This window comes from Aquarana catesbeiana, linkage group LG05, assembly GCF_042186555.1.
Source record: "Aquarana catesbeiana isolate 2022-GZ linkage group LG05, ASM4218655v1, whole genome shotgun sequence".
Lineage (NCBI taxonomy): Eukaryota > Metazoa > Chordata > Amphibia > Anura > Ranidae > Aquarana > Aquarana catesbeiana.
The window spans coordinates 533,325,900-533,350,361 of NC_133328.1; the positions used below are offsets into that span (position 1 = coordinate 533,325,900).

Consider the following 24,462-nt stretch of genomic DNA (forward strand, 5'->3'; position numbering starts at 1 on the left):
GCATGGGGTGGGGGCAACAAAGGCAGACTGACAGCATGCTGGGTGGGAGGGAGGGAAACTAGGAATGGAATGACATCTCTTATACAAAGTAATCAGGGAGTAGACATTTCTGGCATTCTGCGCTCTTTCACAATTTTTTTTGTGAGCGTTTATTAAAGCCCTTTGATCTGTGCTGCTTTCTGCCTTCCCTTGCTTTTGTCATGACAGAATTCTAAACTGTCTATGACGCTCTTTATCAAATTGAGGGTAGATGCCATACACAGTTGTCATTTTCTAATGCAATACTTGTTTACACCCTTTGGTACATTTCAGTGCTGCTGATCACCTGCAGCCTCTCTCCAGCCACTCTATGTCTATATGCATACACCCCCACCATAGCTGCATGCCATTTCTTAGGGAAGGTTTCTTGAAGATGGCAACAGTGGAGCATGCCTGTGTAATGTGTGTTCAAACGTCTTCATTAGGAAACAGGCACAGAATGTTGTCAACATTTTACAGGGAGTGCCTTGCAAAATAACAATTGTTTATATTGCACAATGCTTTAGCAAAAGAAATGTAATTTGGTTATCGGTTACATCTACATTAATGATAATTCTGATCTGTTCCAGTTTTTTTTTCTTTTTTTAAAGAAGGGCCTCTTCCAGTTCACGTTAGATGTATTACAAATTGTTTTCTTGTGTTTCAGTGCCCAGGTCAATTGAACACCCTAGATGGGATTGGAGGACAAAACCAGAAAGCCATGATTTTGATGAATTAAACCACATCCTTCAGGAAAGCAAAAAGCTGGGGAAAGCTTTGGAGAACCTGTCGCGTAGTAAGTAGTACCAAATCTGACACCTATATTTGTTTATAATAAACCATTTTGTGAACATTGTTGGGATTTGAAAGAGAGACATTTTCTTATCTGTGCATGTGTGTGTATGATTGAGATACAGTATCATTTATATTATTTCATTTTAATACTGCAAATGTTTGCAATGTTTTTTGTTATTCCTGATGCTTTACATTTTTCACAGCATTATAAGAACCCTGGGATGTAAAATATTTTGTATAATTTTATTTGTATTTTGTTCTATAGGTATTGCTGTTTCAGATGACCTTGAGCAGGTAATATAAATATACTTTACTCATATCCTAAATAGTACAGATGCAATGCATAATACCCCAAAAAGATGTAAAAATGTTATTTTTATACTGTCTTGTCAGAGGTCCTGAGAGCAAATTCTCCAGGTGAGCTGCAAATCAGATCTATATAAGGGCCTAGGCCCCATCTGGTCACCCAAAGGCTCTGGAAATTATTAGAAGATTATTATGTCCAAATATATTTTGGGTCAAGTGTGATCCCTCATTGACTGCTTTTGCCTTTAAATAACCTTGATTTTATAGAAGAGTTACCACTATGAACAGATGTGCCTTTCAAAAACAAGTATTACTCCATTGGGCTTATTAAAGCTACAGTACCTTGCATGCCTACATGCAAACCACCATTCTTTATATGCCGGGGCTGCTTTTTATTTCCAGTTTAACATTCACTCAGACAGTCAAACAATATTCTGCTTAAATAATTGAACTATTTTATGGGGATGAACCAACAATCGATTTTCTGGTTCAACAATCCTGTGTTGGTTGCCTTGGGCACTATTGAAGTTTTCCTTTTCATTCATATACTATATTATGAACGTCAGAAACATAACCAGTTTGGCCTTTTTTGCAGTCTGGTAGTAATCTGTGTTCACTTCAAAGACCAGAAACTGTCCACTTACATGGAAAGGAGGCACATACTGCTTGTAGAACTTTTAAGCTGAACCCCAGACACATATAAAAGAAAAATATGAATGCAGCTAGGTATTTATGAATCATTTATTTAAATATATTTTTTCTATTGCAACTGATGTAAGTACCTGGACTTGACGTGGTATCAGCTTCTTCCAGTCCCAGACTCAGGGAGAGGGACTGCTTGACAATGGCAATGAATTTCAGGAGCCGTGACATCACCCAAAGGCTCCCATGGTCCAGTTGTTGTTGGCGCTCCCTCCTCTCCCTTGCAGGAGTCGCTCCCTTACACAGGGTAGCTGGAGTTGCTGGATCAGGTGACTGAAGTGGATTAAAAATAGATAAGTACACAGATCTGATTTTACAAGGTATGCAGGATAGGCTGAGAAAAGGAGTGGGGGGGGGGGGGGGGGGAGATGTTTTAGGGATAGTTAGGGTTGTTTTTCTTCCAATTTTTAAAGCAGAAATTTAGTTACTAAAAAATAAAAAAAAAAAAAAAAACAGTGAGAAGGATAGATTTTATTGCAGAAGAGATATACTATGAGGGGGATTTATCATAACTGGACTATAAGACACATTGAGCCGTGGCTCGGCCCTGTATCCTGCTCTCTCCTCATTGGCTCACTGGCTGTTGCTGTGTCTCAGCCAATGAAGAGAGAGAGAGAGACCCATGACAACCGAGGCTCCCGTGCACATTGGTGGATCTAGGGGGGGGCTCAGGGGAGTATTAGGTGGGGCTGTGGGGTGAACAGCGCACAGAAGGTTTTGCATGAAGGTAAAAAACCTTTAGCCTTTACAACCACTTTAAAGCCCAACTTCAGGAAAATGACTGCAAGGGTTAAATGCTCGTTATGTGTAGGAGATAGATGAAGAAGCTCTATCACCTACCTCACTTCCTGCTTCGACTGGCTCCAGCACTCTCTTCCTCCGCCCAAAGCTCTGGTCTGAGCACAGCTTCAGCGTCATCACCTACATCACATACAGGGACATTAACCCTGTATGGTACACTGAAGAGGTTGGAGTGCAAACCTAGCCACTCACAACTTACAGAGCAGGCTATGGGGGCTGGTTGCAGTGCTGGAGGGAGCTTGCGAGAGTGAGTAGTGAGGTATGCTGCATGAAAATAGAGAGAGAGCCCAACAATGGTTGGTAATGCCTATGCAGTGACATCAACCATAAGCCTCCTATGACCCATCTGTTGCCGGTGCTCCCTCCTCTCCCCTGTAGCCAGTGCTGGATGATACAGGGGTGTCAGTCACATGACTGGAGTGGTCTGAAAATAGGTAAGTACTGTATATGAACCTTTCTTCCACATGATAATATAGGAGCTAGTAGTGGGGAAAGGACAACTTTAAGATTAGTTACGATTAACCTGGAATTCCTGGAAAACTTTAATCTTCATCTTCAATCATTTTTCACAGATCTTACATGGATTGGAAAAGCATAGTTACCATACAAAATCAATTTTGAATATGGTACCGCCATTTTATGTTTTTTAGCAAAATAATTTTTTTGATCTTTTGTTTCATATAAGTTGTTGTTGATAGATTGCAAGACTAGACTTTATTTTATGTAAATGCTGTTTATCTGTTCTGTAAAGCACTGAGTGAAAGAGTTATTTTCAGATTATATGTCTAGTATCTCATTTTGCCCTGGTTAACAAAGGATTCACATAGAGATCCTGCAGAGCCTGCACTTGCATGTTGCAAAATTCATAAATATCAAATTCTTGTTAAGGAAAAACAAAGCATTAATCTCCCAGTCAATTGAACATATTTTAGGAGAGGGTCTTCTTCCTATCCTTCCTCTACCTGAAGACTGAACTTCAAACTTCTCCATCATCTCACCCCCCACAGACACCACAGACATTACCTTTTGTTTCACCTGCCCCTCTCTTTTAGATTGTAAGCTCTCACGAGCAGGGCTCTCCAAACCTTCCTGTCTTGAATTGTATTGTAAGTGTACTGTCTCCCTTTTATTTTGTAAAGCACTGCACAAACTGCCGTCGCTATATAAATCAATAATGATAATAGTAAAATATAATAATACAATCAGTCCAAATGTTTTAAAGTGAGTGCCTGAGTCTTGGCATTCCTGTACATATACACTGTATATGATATCCGTGGCCAATATGTAATCAAAGATAAAAGCCTTGCTGCAGCAAATTTAAGGTCGGTGCTTTGGATGTCTAAAATGTAACATCCAGCTCTGTAGAGTTCTGGGGAGAACAGAAACCAATCACATTAGCAGGGAATCAGAATTCTCAGGACATCACTACAAGGAAACAGTATTTAAATTCTTTGGCAGTTTTAGAAAATTCTAGGAGAATGCAGTAATTTTAACCTGTTATAATGCAGAACCATTTACACATTTTAGCTATGGGCCTATTCATTTGACAATAACTTTACTTTACTATATGTATGCCACAATAAGTAGCATTACCTTTATGATATGTAAAAAAATGTTTTTATTTTAAGAAAAAGGGCCCTTCTTTTGGTAGCGGTTTCTTTCCAATTTAAAGTGATTGTAAACCCAATGTTTATTTATTTATTTTTTAACCATTTGCCGACCAACTGCCGCCATTATACTGCGGCAGGGTGGCTCGTTCCTGCAAATTGGCATAGGTGTATGTTGGCTCCCTTAAGAGCCATAGCAGGCGGCAGTGCACACACCCGCTGCATGGCAGGGAACCTGATGCGCGTGGCGGCGATGTCCACCGGCCACCCACGATCGTGGTAAAAAGAGCCAGAACAGGGATCTGTCGATGTAAACAGACAGATCCCCGTTCTGACAGGGAAGGAGAGAGATATCTGCTGTTCTTAGTGATTAGGAACAGCGATCTCTCTCTCCTCCTCCAGTCAGTCCCATCCCCCCACAGTTAGAAACACCTCCCGGGGAACACATTTAACCCCTTGATCGCCCCCTAGTGTTATTCCCTTCCCTGCCATGAACATTTACACAGTAATCAGTGCATTTTTATAGCACTGATCGCTGTATAAATGTCAGTGGTCCCAAAAAAGTGTTAAAAGTGTCCAATGTGTTCGCCATAATGTCGCATTCCCGATAAAAATCAGATCGCCACCATTACTAGTAAAAAAAAAAAAATATAATAAAAATACCATAAATCTATCCCCTATTGTATAGACACTATAACTTTTGCGCAAAGCAATCAATATACGCTTATTGTGATTTGAATACATATTGGCCTAAACTGATGAAGAAATTTGTTTATTTTTGGGGGATATTTATTATAGCAAAAAGTAAAAAAATATTGTTTTTTTTTTTTCAAAATTGTCGCTCTTTTTTGTTTATAGCACAAAAATAAAAACCGCAGAGGTGATCAAAAGAAAAAAATGGTCATTAAGGGGGCAAATCTTGCGGTCTGTAAGTGGTAAAAATAAAAAAAGTTGTTATACTTACCTGCTCTGTGCAGTGGTACACGCTATTGGGATTTGAGCACAGGTATATCTTTTCTCTGTTGTAAAGCAGGTCAGTAGTAGCTCACCCCACCTTGTGTCTCTATGTCCCATGTTGTCATGGTGTCCACTGTAGCATTTTTAGTGGCAAAGCAGAATAGGACTGGCCATAAGAGGGATTACTTTGATGCAGTTGGCCGGCTTAAGCATGTAGTGCAATATGTGTGAACTAAAAATCCCTATTTTTCATTGCATAGCTTGCTGGGGAGGGTGTAGCACTGTGCAGAGGATCCATCCAGAATTTGTAGTGTTATGTGGTCACACCCCTTTAGCACCTGATAGTTTAAATACAATGTTCAAGTACAAATGTACAAGATATTGGGATATGAGCACAGGTATATCTTTTCCTTGGTTCCCCATTAAGTTTTCTTTTGATTAACAGCACACAGCAATAGCTGGATTCGAAAGTTTGACAGTTCCCCATCAGACTCTGCCACCCCAGTACAAAACTCCTCAGCCAAGGGCCTGTCAGTGTGATGGGCGCAGTGGGAGAGGGAGTTTGCTGAGGATCAGTGTCTACTATTTAGGGCAGACATGCATACAGTGCCTTGAAAAAGTATTTGTACCCCTTGAAATTTTCCACAATTTGTCATGTTACAATCAAAAACATATATTTTATTGGGATTTTATGTGATAGACTAACACAAAGTGGCACATAATTGTGAAGTGGAATGAACATGATAAATGGTTTTCCAAATGTTGTACAAATAAATATCTTTGTATTCAGCCCCCTTTGCTCTGAAACCCCTAACTAAAATCTAGTGGAACCAATTGCCTTCAGAAGTCACCTAATTAGTAAATGGAGTCCATCAGTGTGATTTATTCTCAGTATAAATACAGCTGTTCTGTGAAGCCCTCTGAGATTTGTTAGAGAACCTTAGTAAACAAACCGCATCATGAAGGCCAAGGAACACACCAGACAGGTCAGGGATAAAGTTGTGGAGAAGCAGGGTTAGGTTATAAAAAATATCCCAAGCTTTGAACATCTCACAGGACACTGTTTAATCCATCATCAGAAAATGGAAAGTGTATGGCACAACTGCAAACCTACCAAGACATGGCCGTCCACCTAAACTGACACACCGTAAGGAGAGCATTAATCAGAGAAGCAGCCAAGAGGCCCATGGTAACTCTTGAGGGACTGCAGAGATCCACAGCTCAGGTGAGAGAATCTGTCCACAGGACAACTATTAGTCATGCCCTCCACAAATCTGGCTTTTATGGAAGTGTGGCAAGAAGAAAGCCATTGTTAAAAGAAAGCCATAAGAAGTCCCGTTTGCAGTTTGCGAGAAGCCATGTGGGGAACACAGCAAACTTGGAAGAAGGTGCCCTGGTCAGATGAGACCAAAATTGAACTTTTTGGCCTAAAAACAAAATGCTATGTGTGGTGGAAAACTAACACTGCACATCACCCTGAACACACCATGAAACATGGTGGTGGCAGCATCATGTTGTGGGGATGCGTTTCTTCAGTGGGGACGGAGAAGCTGGTCAGAGTTGATGGGAAGATGGATAGAGCCAAATACAGGGCAATCTTAAAAGAAAACCTGTTAGAGTCTGCAAAAGACTTGAGACTGGGGTGGAGGTTCCCCTTCCAGCAGGACAACGACCCTAAACATACAGCCAGAGCTACAATGGAATGGTTTAGATCAAAGCATATTCATGTGTTAGAATGGCCCAGTCAAAGACCAGACCTAAATCCAACTGAAAATCTGTGGCAAGACTTGTTCACACACGATCTCTATCCATTCTGACAGAGCCTGAACTATTTTGCAAAGAAGAATGGGCACAAATTTCACTCTAGATGTGCAAAGCTCGTAGAGACATCCCCAAAAAGACTTGCAGCTGTAATTGCAGTGAAAGGTGGTTCTACAAAAGTATTGACTCAGGGGGTCTGAATACAAATGCACAAGCGAATACCAAATAGGTGCAGCGCTAAGTGAACATGAATAATCGATAAATGTGATATGTGACCCTCCTATTGTGGATGGTCAGTAGTGTACAGTGCTCAATACAATCTCCCGATCCTCAGTAAAGTGCAAGTGCTCACAGACTCCACATTGATTCCCAATGATGAAGTGATATAAATAAATATGAATAATCAATGTGATAATAAGACAATGTTCTTATAAACAATTAATAAATGACGAATAGTCCAATCTATAGTGAATATAAACAATAAAATAGTCCAAGGTATGTGAATAAAAGTGAGATGCTATAGACCAAAGCTCTTCACTTTGATCCACCTCTGTACCCTTCACCGGATGTGCCCTTACCTTAAGGCTTAGTAAAAACACATGTGACAGTGGTTAATCCTCTGGGGTATTCCTCTTATATGTTCCTCCCTCCTTTGGTATATATCTTAGGCAACTAATTCCACTATTTAATACTCCTTCCTGATAGTCACCAGAGCCCCCCTCTCACATCACCCACATGCAAAGTAGAAACTGGCAATAGTGCTTTATCCTTTTAAAAATGTATTAAACAATCATGCACCATATATATATATCAACTCACATTTTCCATATTAAAACCAGCCTGCATGCAAACAACCTGTGTGTGGAGACGGTGGTTTTGCTAGAGACCTTGTGCTCCTCCACCTTCCGTTTAAGGATGCCCCACAGATGCTCATTAGAGTTTAGGTCTGGAGACATGCTTGGCCAGTCCATCACCTTTTACCCTCAGCTTGTTTAGCAAGGCAGTGGTCATCTTGGAAGTGTGTTTGGGGTCATTATTATTTTGGAATGCTTCCCTGCGGCCAAGTCTCTGAAGGGAGGAGATCATTTTCTGCTTCAGTATGTCACAGTACATGTTGGCATTCATGGTTCCCTCAATGAACTGTAGCTCCCCAGCGCAGACAGCGCTCATGCAGCCCCAGACCATGACACTCCCATCACCATGCTTGACTGTAGGCAAGACACACTTGTCTTTGTAGTCCTCACCTGGTTGCCGCAACACACTCTTGACACCATCTGAACCAAATAAGTTCATCTTGGTCTCATCAGATCACGGGACATGGTTCCAAGTAATTTATGTCCTTAGTTTACTTGTCTTCAGCAAACTGTTTGTGGGATTTCTTGTGCATCATCTTTAGAAGAGGCTTTCTTCTGGGATGACAGCCATGCAGACTAATTTGATGCAGCGTGGGCACTGGCAGGCTGACCCCCCAACCCTTCAACCTCTGCAGCAATGTTCGCAGCACTCTCTACGTCTATTTCCCAAAGACAAAGACAACCTTTGGATATGAAGCTGAGCACGTACACTCAACTCCTTTGGTCGACTATGACGAGGCCTGTTCTGAGTGGAACCTGTCCTGTTAAACCACTGTATGGTCTTGGCCACCGCTCTGCAGCTCAGTTTCAGGGTCTTGGCAATCTTCTTATAGCCTAGGCCATCTTTATGTAGAGCAACAATTCTTTTTTTCAGATCCTCAGAAAATTCTTTGCTATGAGGTGCCATGTTGAACTTCCAGTGACCAGTATGAGAGAGTGAGAGCGATAACACCAAATTTAACATACCTGCTCCCCATTCACACCTGAGACCTTGTGAAACTAACGAGTCACATGACACCGGGGAGGGAAAGTGGCTAATTGGGTGCAATTTGGACATTTTCATTTAGGGATGTACTCACTTTTGTTGCCAGCGGTTTAGACATTAATGGCTGTGTGTTGAGTTATTTTGAGGGGGCAGCACATTTACACTGTTATACAAGCTGTACACTGACTACTTTACATTGTAACAAAGTGTCATTTCTTCAGTGTTGTCACATGAAAAGATATAACAAAATATTTACAAAAATGTGAGGGGTGTACTCACTTTTGTGAGATACTGTATATAGACCTAAATCCGTGGCTCCAATCTGGGAGTATGTGTTCATCAAATATAAAGTATTGAAAAATCCAGGACCTCTGAGGGACTGGTCTAGCTTGACCAGACATGAGTATCTTACCCTCAGAAATCTAATAGATCTTTGAGAGGAGGGACATGTGGAACAGGAGGAAGATATCGGGGAAGCTTTTACAGATATTCAGGTGAGTGGGGCTGCTCTGCAAGGACCCTGCAACCTTTTGCAGTACAGCAACCAAGGGGTTAAAGCAGGTGATGAGGAGGCGTTTTATCAACCTCCTTACCACCTGCTTTAACCCCACCCTAGCATGCTCAACTGCATGCATTGCACACCCCATTCACTTGAATGGGTCATGCTTGGCAGGCGCTACACCTATTACGTGTGACAGGGTTATAATTCCTGCTGCAGCTGCAACATGTGTACACTCCTGTCCACTGCAGTTAAAGACGGTGTGGTTGGGGAGTGGTAAAAACAGGTATCAACTATTGGGTTTTACTGCCCCCAAACTGCAAATGTGTACACCGCTAGCCAGTGGGCAGATTCAAGGGGGGGGGGTCAGTGGTGTATGTTGGTGGTCAGGCCGGGGGGGGGGGGGGGGCTAAAGCTGTGTAAGGGGCCCCAAAATTAGATGGCTGCCCTGTGTAGTAGCAATGTGGTTTGGTACCATTTTAAAGCTTACAAATTTGTGTGTTTTGATACAATTAGTAAAATATTGATTCTATTAAGCCCAGTGAGTTGTAATACACAGTGAATTATTTTCTTGTTGGTTGAGTTAAATCAGGTTTTTATTAACTCAGGTGTTGCTCAATTTTTCCTACCGATGACTCCCACCGCTTTGATGACATATTATTAGTAATAATGTTTATATTGGTTAACGATTGGGAGGACCTGGAGGGTGCAAATTTGGTGTGCGTGTGTGTAAGTAGGGGAGACACATAGGGGGTGATTTACTAAAGGAAAATAGTCTGTGCACTTTGCAAATTGCAGTTGCAATAGGAGGACAACATGCGACCGGTCTAAACTACGTGACATGTTCACCAATGCCAAGAGCCTGGCGGACAAAATGGGTGAACTAGAGATACTGTTGTACGAGGAGGATTTGGATTTTGTGGGAATTTCAGAGACCTGGTTCAACAGCTCTCATGATTGGCTGGCAAACATTCAAGGGTATACCCTTTATCGCAAGGATAGAGAGGGTAAAAAAGGGGGAGGGGTATGCCTATATATCAAGAATAATGTACAAGTGAATGTGAGAGATGACATCACTAAGGGAGCTAGGGATAAAGCTAAGGGGAAAATAATACTGGGAGTATGCTATAGGCCCCCTAACCTGAGGGAGGAAGGGGAGACAGATCTCCTATCACAAATTTGATTAGCAGCAAGGATGGGAAGTGTTATCATAATGGGGGATTTTAATTATCCAGACATAGACTGGGCGGAGGGAACCACACATTCATCTAAGGCTCGTCAGTTCCTAAATGTCTTGCAGGACAATTTTATGAGTCAGATGGTAGACACACCAACTAGAAATAAAGCGTTACTGGATCTACTGATTACCAACAATACAGACCTGATTAGGAATGTGAATATATGGGGCAATTTAGGTAACAGTGATCACAGGTCAATTGGCTTCAGTATAAATCACACAAATAGGAAACATAAGGGGAATACAAAGACACTGAATTTCAAAAGAGCCAACTTCCCTAATCTACGAACCTTGCTAGAAGGCATAAATTGGGATAAAATCTTAGGAACAAAGAACACAGAGGAGAGATGGGTTTGCTTTAAGTGCATATTAAATAAGGGCGTTAGCCAATGCATCCCATTGGGTAATACATTTAAAAGAGCGAACAAAAGTCCTGGATGGCTTAACTCCAATGTAAAAATGCATATAAAAGCAAAGGAGAAGGCCTTAAAAAAAATACAAGGTTGAGGGATCATCCTCAGCATTCAGACTTTATAAAGAATGCAACAAGAAATGTAAGGGTGCAATAAGGACGTCTAGGATAGAACATGAAGGACACATAGCAGAGGGGAGCAAAAAAAAAATCCCAAGAAAGTCTTTAAATATGTAAACAGTAAAAAAGGGAGGACAGACCATATTGGCCCCATAAAGAATGAGGAAGGACATCTGGTTACAAAGGATGGGGAGATGGCAAAGGTATTGAATTTATTCTTCTCCTCAGTCTTCACAAGGGAATCGGGGGGCTTCAGTAACCAAAACTGCAGTGTTTATCCTCATGACACATCACAGGAAGCACCTCCATGGTTAACAGAGGACAGAATTAAAATTAGACTTGGGAAACTTAACATTCATAAATCACCGGGACCAGATAGCTTGCACCCGAGAGTACTTGGGGAACTCAGTCAAGTAATTGCCAGACCATTGTTCCTAATTTTTGCTGACAGTCTACTGACTGGAATGGCTGATTGGAGAAAAGCCAATGTAGCACCAATATTTAAAAAGGGCCCAAAATACGGGAATTAGATCAGTTAGCCTAACATCAATAGTATGTAAACTGTTGGAGGGGATAAGGGACTATATACAAGATTTTATTAATGAGAACGGTATCATTAGCAGTAATCAACATGGATTCATGAAGAATCGTTCTTGCCAAACCAATTAACCTTGTATGAGGAGGTGATTTGCCATCTAGATAAAGAAAGGCCCGTAGACATGGTGTATCTGGATTTTGCAAAAGCATTTGACACAGTTCCCCATAAACGTTTACTGTACAGAATAAGGTCCTTTGGCATGGACCATAGGGTGAGTACATGGATTGAAAACTGGCTTCAAGGGCGAGTTCAGAGGGTGGTGATAAATGGGGAGTACTCGGAATGGTCAGGGGTGGGTAGTGGGGTCCCCCAGGGTTCTGTGCTGGGACCAATCCTGTTTAAATTGTTAATAAACAACCTGGAGGATGGGGTAAACAGTTCAATCTCTGTATTTGCGGACCATACTAAGCTAAGCAGAGCAATAACTTCTCCGCAGGATGTGGAAACCTTGCAAAAAGATCTGAACAAATGAATGGGGTGGGCAACTACATGGCAAACGAGGTTCAATGTAGAAAAATGTAAAATAATGCATTTGGGTGGCAAAAATATGAATGCAATCTATACACTGGGGGGAGAACCTCTGGGGGGAATCTAGGATGGAAAAGGACCTTGGGGTCCTAGTAGATGATAGGCTCAGCAATGGCATGCAATGCCGAGCTGCTGCTAACAAAGCAAACAGAATATTGGCATGCATTAAAAAGGCGATTAATTCCAGAGATAAAAGGATAATTCTCCCTCTCTACAAGACTCTGGTCTGGCCGCACCTAGAGTATGCTGTCCAGTTCTGTGCACCAGTCCTCAGGAAGGATGTACTGGAAATGGAGCGAGTACAAAGAAGGGCAACAAAGCTAATAAAGGGTCTGGAGGATCTTAGTTATGAGGAAAGGTTGCGAGCACTGAACTTATTCTCTTTGAAGAAGAGACGCTTGAGAGGGGATATGATTTCAATTTACAAATACCGTACTGGTGCTCAGGGGGGAGCATCAATAGTTTCAAGAAACTATTAGATAAGCACCTGAACGATATACAAGGGATATACAAGGTAATACTGACATATAATCACACACATAGGTTGGACTTGATGGACTTGTGTCTTTTTTCAACCTCACCTACTATATGTAACTATGTAAGAGCAGTTGCTCCAGAGCTAAGTAAATGAGCAAAAACTCTGCTGAATTCCATCATCCAATCATGTGCAAGCAAAAATGCTTTTTTTTTCTTTTCCTTGCACGTGATTGGGTGTTCTTTGTAAAGTGAAGCTTTACCTTTTACTAAGCTCTGGGGCAACTACACTTGAAGAGTACAACTCCACTTTGCAAAGTGCACAGTCTATTTGCCTTTAGTAAATCAACCCCATAATCTTGTCAGGCAGCACACACACACCAAGTAAAGAGTCAGTGGGATTGCACTACAGAAAAGCAGGCTGTCATTGACAGTACATGCACGCTTCACCTGACACAAGCAGCATATGACTGCCTGCTTTCACCATAGAGATGCGTAGGGGTCATCCTTGTGATATTGTCGGGTCCTCAAACTGCTTTTTTAGTAAAACAGCTTGACAACTTTGTACCACACCTTTGACACCACTAAAGTAAACTTTTAGTGAGAGAATAGCAGGCTGCTGTTGCTGACTTTCCTACAATGCTAGTTACCAGGCTGATTCAGTAGCTTCAGTGCTATCTGATTAACTGACCTGAAGTATGTACTGTAGATCAGGTGTTCTGCCTTCACTCTGAATTGCTTTTTCAAAGTGACTCAGAAACTATTCAAGTCGGTGGAAGCCAGACAACGAAATACTTATGCCCTGTACACACGATAGGATTTTCCGATGGAAAATGTGTGATAGGACCTTGTTGTCGGAAATTCCGACCATGTGTAGGCTCCATCACACATTTTCCATAGGAATTTCCGACACACAAAGTTTGAGAGCAGGCTATAAAATTTTCCGACAACAAAATCCGTTGTCGGAAATTCCGATCGTGTGTACACAAATCCGATGCACAAAGTGCCACGTATGCTCAGAATAAATTAAGAGATGAAAGCTATTGGCTACTGCCCCGTTTATAGTCCCGACGTACCTGTTTTACGTCACTGCGTTCAGAACGATCGGATTTTCTGACAACTGTGTGTGACCGTGTGTATGCAAGACAAGTTTGAGCCAACATCCATCGGAAAAAATCCTAGGATTTTGTTGTCGCAATGTCCGATCAATGTCAAACCATGTGTACAGGGCATTAGAAGGAGAGCAGAAATTGTATGTCTCTGTTTTTGTACTGAGAAAATATGGAGGCTGCCTTTGCAGACCTATCTTCTAAAAACTCTAGTTGCCTGGCTGTCATTCAGATCCAGTAGCTTGAATGATTTTGTACTCACCTTAAACAAATATGCAGATAAGGAGATCTGACTTAATAATCTGCATGTCTATCTAGGTCAGTGACTGAAAATGTTTATCCATAGACAGCCAGGGAGCTGGCATTTGTATAAGGAGGCCAGAAATGGCAGACCTGATTACCATAAAATCAGCACAATCTCATGGTGATCACATGTTTATGGCACTCACTACCAGCTGCTACTTGGCTCTACTGGAGGAAATCAGTTTATCAGACATTTTAAAGCACTCCTGCCAGTCATTATTGTTGTTCCTGTGAAAGCAATGCTGGGAATGTCTTCTAGGATCACTCCTCTGCCCCCCACCCCCATTCATAATAAAATACTATAATAAAATAATACTTTAAAGATAGATAATAATATAACGCCATAATAAAATAATACTTTAAAAGATAATGTTGTGTCACACTCACCTCAATATGTCTTTTACAGTCATTTAACCCACCATGGGCTACAGAGAATTCACTGCTGCAAACAGTGCAGCGAGCTACACCGTCATTGTTTTTTTACCCCTATTATGCATGCATACACTTTAGTGTAGTCTGGGGTGAAGTGCGTTTTGTACTTCTTTTTTTCTTTTTACTCTGCCATGATGGTTCTGCGCTGCCACTGATAACCCTGGCCCTCCCTGTGTAGTAACTCTGGCACCAGGCTGTATATATATATATATATATATATATATATATATATATATATATATATATATATATATATATATATATTTGCTGATGGCCCCTGTGGACACCTGCTAAGTATGCTCCCTGTGGACATCACCTGTTGAGTAAATGGCCCCTGTGTAGAGAATATGGCCTCTGCTCCTAAAATGGCCCCTGCTCAGACTTGTGCTGTGGGATCATCCTGAGTGACACATGATGATGAGTGATGAGTGAACTGAGAGATGTGGTGAGAAAGTGACACACAGTGATGCTCAGCATCACTGTGTCACTCTATCCACACTCTGCAGAACTCACACACTCTGGAGGACCAGCCTGTGCCTACCAGAGTCAGTGTGACTCCTCCTTCCTCACACAGACTGGCCTTCCTGGCAAGGGGAGGACATCTGTCATCACGGATGACTCATCAACCGCTGGGCGGGTTCGCACTGCTGGCAGTTGCAGACTGTTGCACAATGAGTCTTTCCGCCAGCTTACACACAGTGGACTCTCGGTCACACCTGGCTGCACACCCCACCGCAATCCTCGCATGACAGAGATGCCAAGGATATGATCCGCTGAGCAAATTCCGGTTAAAAGTGGAGCAATCATCAAAGGGGACCCCAAGAATGTGGGGGGGGGGCTTTATCCTATAGTCTCCTCTCCACAGTCCACACACATCTGACTCCTCCCGTGACCCCCCATCCCGGCGGTACTCTCACTCCTCTCCAGACTCCCTCAGAGACAGCAGGCATGATACAAGCGATGGTCAGAGACTGCGGACATGATACAAGAGATGATCAGACTGCAGACATGATACAAGAGATGACCATAGATTGCAAACGTGGTACAAGAGATCAATGCAACCTCACTGTGCGCATCTGCAATCTCACTGTGCCCATCAATGTAGCCTCACTGTGCCCATCAATGCAGCCTCACTGTGCCTATCAATGCAGCCAAACTGCCAACAATGCAGCCTCGTTGTGCCCATCTGCAGCCTCGTCAGTGCCCATCAATGCAGCCTCACTTTGCCCATCTGCAGCCTCATCAGTGCCAACAATGCTGCCTCACTGTGCCATCTGCAGCCTCATCAGAGCAAACAATGCAGCCTCACTGTGCCCATTTGCTGCCTCATCAGTGCCAATAATGCAGCCTCACTGTGCCAATCTGCACGCTCACTGTGCCCATCTGCAGTCTTGTCAGTGCCCATCAATGCAGCCTCACTGTGCCTATAAATGCAGCCTCACTGTGCCCATCAATGCAGCCTCACTGAGCCATCAATGTAGCCTCACTGAGCCATCAATGTAGCCTCACTGTGCCAATCTGCAGCCTTATCAGTGCCAACAATGCAGCCTTACTGTGCCCATCTGCAGCCTCACTGTGCCCATCTGCAGCCTCACTGTGCCCATCTGCAGACTCGTCCGTGCCAACACTGCAGCCTCACTGTGCCTATCTGCAGCTTCACTGTGCCAACAATGCAGCCTTGTCAGTGCCCATCAATGCAGCCACACTGAGCTATCAATGCAGCCTTGTCAGTGCCCATCAATGCAGCCTCACTGAGCTATCAATGCAGCCTTGTCAGTGCCCATCAATGCAGCCTCACTGAGCTATCAATGCAGCCTCACTGTGCCCACCTGCAGTCTCATTAGTGTCAGCAATGCAGCCTCACTGTGCCAACAATGCAGCCTCACTGTGACCATCTGTATCCTCATCAGTGCCCATCTGCAGCCTTACTGTGCCCATCTGCAGCCTCACTATGCCCATCTGCAGCCTCGCCAGTACCTTGATTACACACAGTGGGTGTCTCCCGCTGTCTCATGAAGCTGCAGTCTTAATTGTTTAGCGGTCGTCCACTGTAACAAAGCCCTGCCTCCTCTTCCATGATAGACGGTCAACTGAACACTGATACAATGCAGGGAAATTGAATCAGTCTTCTGTCTATCATGAATGTGATTACACAAATGGAGGGAGAGGAGGACTCTGCATTTGGATTGGCCCTGGGCATCGCTGCAGCCATAGCTCAACGTGACCCCAGGGCAGGTGGCCTACCGGGAAATTTCTCGGTATCCCAGGAGGCCAGTCTGGCCCTGCTCCAGGCTGAGTGGCAATGCAGGCTCAGCCGGGAGATCGTGCCGCACGCCGTCAAATGCGAGTCGCGGGAGACTTAAGATGTCTGAAGAAGGAAAATCTTCCCCTAAGGCTATATTATTCATCCAGTCCTCTACATTCTAATATGCGGACCAGACCAGTTTCATAAGGCTCTGAGGAAGAGGAGAATCCTCAAAACATGTTAGCCGAAAACCCATCTTTTTATCCCATGTTATGGGCACCAATTATGATTCTTTTCATTATTGTTTAACCAAGTGATGTGATTTTATCCTAGCAACATTTGTGAATACCTAGTATTTTTATTTATACCATTTTGTTTTAAATAAACATTTTAAAGTATGTATGCATCAGACCACGTGTCTTCCATTTCTTTTTTCTGTTTATCGCACACAAATCTGACTGCTGTTTGGGGTCTTTACCACCTTATACTTTTCTTGTTTTACCTTTCACGTTTTAAGTTTTTAAATACAAAGCCTACTTAATATATTCCATATGCTCTTTTACTAGGACCCTCGAGCATTTAACTCTTCCCTTCTAAGACCCTGTGTGATTGGAGAATGGGTGGGACGTGAAGACAATGACATTGACCCTTTAGCTGCTGAAATGATTCAACCTCCTATACCAAGAAATAAAAACGAACAACGGGAAGTAGATGAAGGCAGTGACAGCCCGGCTGGAAGGTGAGAGATACATGTCCATGAAAATTGTTCTATTGCACTGTACATTAGTGTCAGAACAGCTGGTAACTGGAATGCAGTAATCATTGTCAACACAGTGACCCTCGGTTTCTGAAATCCTATGAATTTGCACCACTCACTCCCTAAAGTGCAGACATACCTGAACCTGACACTTTGGCACTTCTTCTGAAATGCAAAACTGATGGCTCTTTTTTTTTTAATGTTTTTAGCAATTTGAATCTTATAATAGTATCTCTCTGGGGCTTTGGATCATCAATCTACCCTTACAGTTCCAATCAACTCTTACGTTAAAAGCCAAATGAAGATTCCCTAATGGATTCTCAAAATGTTAAATGAATAAAGCATCCAGCTGCAAGCATGACAGCTTCACTATTGTCCTGTAGAGGGGGTGAAGACTATATATATATATATATATATATATATATATATATATATATATATATATATATATAGTATATAGTGGAGAAATGCTGTTGCTGCAAAATAAAATAAAGTCACTGGGTCATGGGACCTAACATTGCACACCCAAAAGTGAATTATTACGGTTGAGGTGAATTGGTTAGGGATATGAGGGACACATAGAGCAGCATTAAAATTCTGATGAAATAAACTCCCTTATAATTTTATGGTTTGTGGTCATTGCAACTGTAAAGGAGAGCTGAAAATTCTGTCATGTCTGCCCCAGATCTATTGGGCCTCATGGGCACAGATGTTTAGAGGCTGCAAAGTTCTCTAGCATAAAATCCCTGACACAGTATATGTCGATGAATGTGCCCCTTTCACGTTTGAGGAAATACACTGTACATACATGCACGTGTAAAAACAATGCACGACCCAACAACCCAACAGCATTTACACTAGTAAAGCTGCATACAGCCATTCAATTGAATGGACGGCTGTATGCACCACCTGCAGCTCCCTGTGTATGGGAACATACTGGAGATTTTACATTGCAGAACATTGCAGCCTCTAGTCATCCATATACATGAGGCCTTATTTTCATAATTTCATAACTGATGGATTTAGAGCTGTGTTCCTGCCTGGGCATGGAAAAAAGATGGTGCCCATCAATGCAAGCCTTAGATCGTATCTGTGGAGCCATGCTACTTGATCAATACAAAACTAGAATGTGCTAAAAAAGTTTGCATGACACCTTCTTTATATGAATGGTACCATAGATCTATGCAAACCAAGAAACAAAAAATGATTGCATTTTACCGAATTAGCTAAAAGTCCTCCTAAATGTCCTGCATTCCCCTCAGTTGGTGGAATTAACCTCAAGTGTTCAAAAGTTATAAAAAAAAAAAAAAAACAATAAAGGTAAAAAAAAAAAAAAAAAAGTAAAGGTGAATTGTAAATGCAAATTGTAAGTCCCCAAGTTTGGACTGGGAATTACAGGGAATTAAAGGTTGTTCCCTATATAGATTGTCAGATTGGCATTGATTACATGAACCATGGCTTCCACAAAAAGTCTGCAAATATAACTTTCACCTGGAGTTTTCCCATTTAGAGAGGATTTTTTAGTATTACATCCATATTTTCTGAAACAAGGCAACTGTTGTAATTTGACTTTAATGGGAAAGACCTGTTGACACTTTAAAATTACATTCTAACAACCCAGCTAATACGAATCAATGGCAGACTAAGCAGAAAACAAACATCAAGTTACTGGAGATAATGAAATATTCATAAAGTAATGCTTGAAAATAATTTGAAGGAATAGAAAATGCGTTCATAGCCTTGAATCCACAACAAACACCATTAAATATTCCTATGTCGGGAGTGTATATTATTGCAGAATCATGGTAGAAGGTGTCAGTAATACTGTAAACCTGCATTTTATCGTGCTTTAAAACTTAGTTTCAATAAATTCTTTCTTATTTTCCTATTTTTGGGATATAGTAGAGAAAAGTTGGACCTCTGTCCATGTGGGAAAGAGTTAGAACATTGTTTATATTTTATTGCTGACTTTGTCCCCAGTTGTGTTTCCCCCTCGCTTCCTGTCCCAGTGACTGTATCACACCCTAATTCATAGTGAGATCATGAGAGGAAACCTTTCCAATGAGAAAACCTCAATAAAATCTTATTTTTGTTGCTGTCTGTTGGGATAATTTCTATTACTACTTGTCTCCGAGAAGGTGGCGCTCAACTTGGGAAGTGAGGGGGAAATATACCGACAGGCAGTCCCGAGTTACGAACACCTGAGTTACGAACGACTCCTACTTACGAACAGCCTCAAATGCCGGCCACTTGTGCTCCACGCGGGTACTGGATACCTCCGAGCACCTTTCGGACACATCCCACACTGCAGTACTATGTGTACTGCATGGCCAGAAGAGCCCCAGATAACATAACAAGCGCCTGGAACATCCCACATCCATGCACAGGCGGAAATTACATTTACAAATGCAGTGTTCCGACCAGAAGTTACACTTACAAATGTAGTGTTCAGACTTACGAACTAATTCCACTTACGAACAAACCTACAGTCCTTATTGTGTTCGTAACTCGGGGAATGTCTGTATAGGGGACAATGACCGGATTAGAAACCTTGCAGAGTGTCTAAACTTTTAGCCTGAAAAAAACATTTTTACTGCGATTGTGTGTTGATTAAAGGGTATGTATACCCACAAAATTTTTTTTAGTACTTATTGCTTTGAGTTTACATCTCTTACTGTATTGAATGCATATATTGTGAACTGGAAAGCACACATTTACCTTTAGTTATAAGGCTTCAGCTGGCCATACATGGCTTAAAATTTGCTGGAATTGGAGTTGCTGATGTCCCTGCAAACACTACCCAGCTAGACAAACTGATTGAGAAAACAAAGGAGGTAGGTGGAAAAAGTCTGCCAAACACTGGCTGCAGCCAATCACCTGCAGTCACTGTTTGGGTATGCTGACAGTTGCAAGTGCTGGCTGTCAGAATACAGTAGCTGGCAGTGGGAGATTTGACCATTCATATTGTTTTACTTGTGTTTTTCTGGAATGTGCTTAATTTAAAATGTTTTCAAGCATGATTGCATGGTCGTTCCAAAATTCTCAAAATTTCTGTTTAGTTTGTATTGACAGTGAAGTGTTAAGGCACAATAGGTTCCTATATTTAATTATATCTCTTGTGTTCAAATCTATACATCTGATTTTTCAGCTTTGCCCACTTGCTCTACCCATATCCAGGGAGTCCCACTCTCCCTGTTGGATTTTCAGTTTATTTTGCATCAAGTGAGAGAGGCGGGAACACCGAGGAATTCAAACTGAAAAAGGAGAGTCAGGCACTATTGCGAGGATACCCTGCTGGAGCTTTGAAGTAGATGTAGGAAGCCAGTAGATGATTCAGATTGCTCACTTCCATCTGTAGAAAGCAAAAGAGGTTTTGGGACTTTAAATGAGGTGCATGATCACATGCACCTCAATCCCTAAATCAGAAAGTTTTTTTTTAGAACTTTGAGTGAGGCACAAAACACGTGGTAGGAGAAATTGTAAAATTGTTTACTTGGCATATAAAGAAAGCATACCTCATACACATATACATGGTTGGACATGAGTATTTTTATCTATATACAAGGCGATGGCATACAAAAAAATAATTCATGCACGCATCTGAAATTGCAGAAGTATATAGTATAAAAAGCCAAATGCTTATTGAGTAATGCATACAAATGGGTTATAAGATACAAATGAATCACAGTTGAGGTCAAGCTATGTGTTGGGAACATGATGATATTGATAGGCTTGACGTGTTTCGTGGCCAGTTGCCACTCATCAGGAGAAAACGCATAGCATATCTTAAAAAAAAAAATGAAAAAAGGTACCAAATAGGATCTAATGTTTTGCCCAGATAGTAAGAAACGAGGTAGGGGCAAGAGGAAACAAGATGTGTATCTCCCTGGAATACTTGCATATAAATTGTTCTAAATAAGCAGTGTTGCAAGTCAGGATCTGCGAGGCAAGTCTGTCCTGGGAGCTGAGGGAATAAACCCAAGGAAGGAGCGAGTGCACCGACACACCCCAGGAGCACCCTCCAAACGTAATAGGCAATGGTGAAAAAATGTTGTTTTTCCTCCCCCTTCCCCTTTTTGGGAAACCAAATGATCTTTCACCTTTTTTCACCTTTTTATTCATTTTTCTCTTTTGTGATATATGTTTTCTTTTACTTTGTATCCACCATACTTTTCACTTTTCCAAGCAACAAAGGGTGTTGGTTTCTTATCCATGATTATGTATGGGAGGAGCCCAGGGAGTGTCAGGTGTTACTTATACCCCCACTGGGAGTCTTGTTCACACTCTGGCTTTTTTCCTCACACATGCACATTATGTCTCAGAGCACATCTCTGTGCGATGTCACCAGGTAACTATCCCAGTGTTTTGCTATCTATCACCAAGACTGCACACCACCTTGTTTTTCTTTACCCTTTCCCCTTTGGGGTATTGCATGACTTTCATGCGATTTTTCACTTTTTATTTTCTTTTCTCTTTATGTGATATATTATTCCCTTCACTTTGTATCTACTACGCTTTTCACTTTTTCAGGTAATAATGGGTGTTGGTTTATAGTTCGTGAATACTGTATGTATATACTGGTACCATTCACACATATTGGTTCAATATCATTTACTCTACAGACATATTTGGAATTTTTTCACCCTTGCCTATTACGTTTAGAGGGTGCTCCTGGGGTGTGTTGGTGCACTCGCTTCTTCCTTGGGTTCATTCCCTCAGCTCCCGGGACAGACTTGCCTCGCAGATCCTGACTTGCAACACTGCCTACTTAGAACAATTTATACGTAAGTAGTCCAGGGAGATACACATCTTGTTTCCCCTTGCCCCTACCTTGTTTCTTACTAGCTGGGCAAAACATTAGATCCTATTTGGTACCTTTTTTCATTTTTTTGTCAGATATGCTATGCGTTTTCTCTTGATGAGTGGCAACTGGCCACGAAACGCGTCAAGCCTATCAATGTCACCATGTTCCAAAGACATAGCTTGACCTCAACTGTGATTCAATTGTATCTTATAACCCATTTGTATCCATTACTCAATAAGCATTTGGCTTTTTATACTAATTACTTCAATGGGATACTATGCGATTTCAGATGTGTGCATATGTGTGTATATATATATATATATATATATATATAACATAGTATATATAGTAACTATGTGGTCCAGCAATCCCAATAGTACACAGTCACCAGGTTCTTGCAGCTAAACAGTACTGACGAGGCTAGGGGAGCAGCTGTGCCCATTCAGCTTCCTTCAGGTGCCTTCCAGTGAGACTCGGTGGACAGGATCTTCAGGTGAAATGTCGGGGTGTCAGAGATACTTCTTGGTGTATGCCCCCCAGCTCTGCCACAGCCGGGACCTCAATGAACAGCAACTTGAAATTGCAGAATGGGGAGGTAGCCACCCTCCTCCTAAACAGGTGAAATCCCTTCAACAGGAAGACACTGCTGTTCTAAAGCTCAGGCTATTGATGTGTTCCTCATCCACCTTCTGGGCAACCTCCCCAGGGATTGTCCGCAGCACAATAAAAATTCATACTGTCCATTTGTCCTTCTTCACTCCTACGTTCCAGAACTTTCAAGAAGGTAGGCAAGAGTAATCAAACCTGCAGCCTGTGAAATCTAGAACAACCAAAAGAAATCAGCTGCTCCAATAATTACAGAGGAGCCAAAAAGAACTAAATTTACTGAAAATCCTAGCAACCTAACTAGGAGGGTGCTACAATTAATTTTGGGTGAAATGACCTTTTAAAGGTTTAGGCCAACCAAAGATAATTCAATTTTGGGCAAACAGCAAAACAACTCAGTCAGTAACATGTTCAATATCTCTGAAGGGGATCTCAAATTTCTTCCCAGAAGATGTGGTACTTATTGCTTGGCTTTATGTTAACCATTATTGTTTCTCAACTCATGCAGCGTTTTCCATAGGGAGCCCAACACCACATCACTCAGTGTAACCTTTGCTGAATTTTGTGAAAACCACATTCGTAGTCATAGCATTTGTATTAATGGGTAGTCATAGCATTTGTATTTATGGGTCCTTTTGGCCATTCTACACTTTTCACATTTTACTGCGTGCTGTGCGATACCTACTGATGTAAGTGCACTGTAAACAAGAAATTGTCTACTGAACTTGTCCTAACTTGACAAGGCAAATAGTCTAGCAGCCTTGCAAGAGAGGCAATGCATGCAAGGACATCTGAGGACTAATACTAAAATCAGAGAAAAATGCATAGGGATTAAATGATAACCAATTTAAATTAGATACCAGCCTGAAAGCTTGGTATGCTGGCTGGTATTAATTTTGACTTCACTGTCTGTATATTTGTTCCAGATCACGGACTCAAAGTCACAGAAGGGGACCAGAAATGGCAGCCCCAGTTTTTCACATTTGAACTTCATTACTTAGCCTGATCTGGGTCAGATCTCCATTTTCTCAGTGTTCACTCATCTATGTGGGGGAGATTTACTAAACTTAGTGCACTTAGAATCTGGAGCAGCTGTGCATGGTAGCCAATCAACTTCCAACCTCAACTTGTTTAATTAAGCGTTGACAACAAAACCTGGAAGCCAATTGGTTTCAATACAGAGCTGCATCAGATTTTGCACCCCAGTTTTAGTAAATAACCCCCTGAGTGTTGTTCTTAGACCTGACATGGACTAAATATGCAGCCAAATATTCCAGGTTGGTAACTTAGGGTATTGAAAGTAATTATCGTTTTCATAAGGCAGTCAGCAGACAGATTATACACAGGAAGACCCCTTCTCCTCACTAGTTTTATAAAAAAAAATCTCTTCTATCCAGAGAAGAAGAAAAAAAATGCTATTCTATACACATTTAAAAACAGTGCAAAAGAAAAAAGGGGAAGGAGAGTCTGCTTATCTTGTACAGAATCTTTAGAGAGAATAAATAATGCTTCACAATGTTCTGAGATAGTACAGGGCGAAGTCTTTTAGCAC

At 41.7% G+C, this 24,462-nt stretch overlaps 1 protein-coding gene across 1 annotated transcript in view; it reads left to right on the plus strand.

Annotated features, from left to right (window-relative positions):
- LG05H8orf34 (linkage group 05 C8orf34 homolog) overlaps positions 1-24,462 on the plus strand; it is a 427,150-nt gene that overhangs the window by 165,473 nt on the left and 237,215 nt on the right. Inside the window, exons 4-6 of the mRNA XM_073631776.1 lie at positions 686-814; positions 1,079-1,107; positions 17,310-17,482. Of these exons, the coding sequence (XP_073487877.1) occupies positions 686-814; positions 1,079-1,107; positions 17,310-17,482 (331 nt within the window). The remainder of the gene's footprint in view (positions 1-685; positions 815-1,078; positions 1,108-17,309; positions 17,483-24,462) is intronic.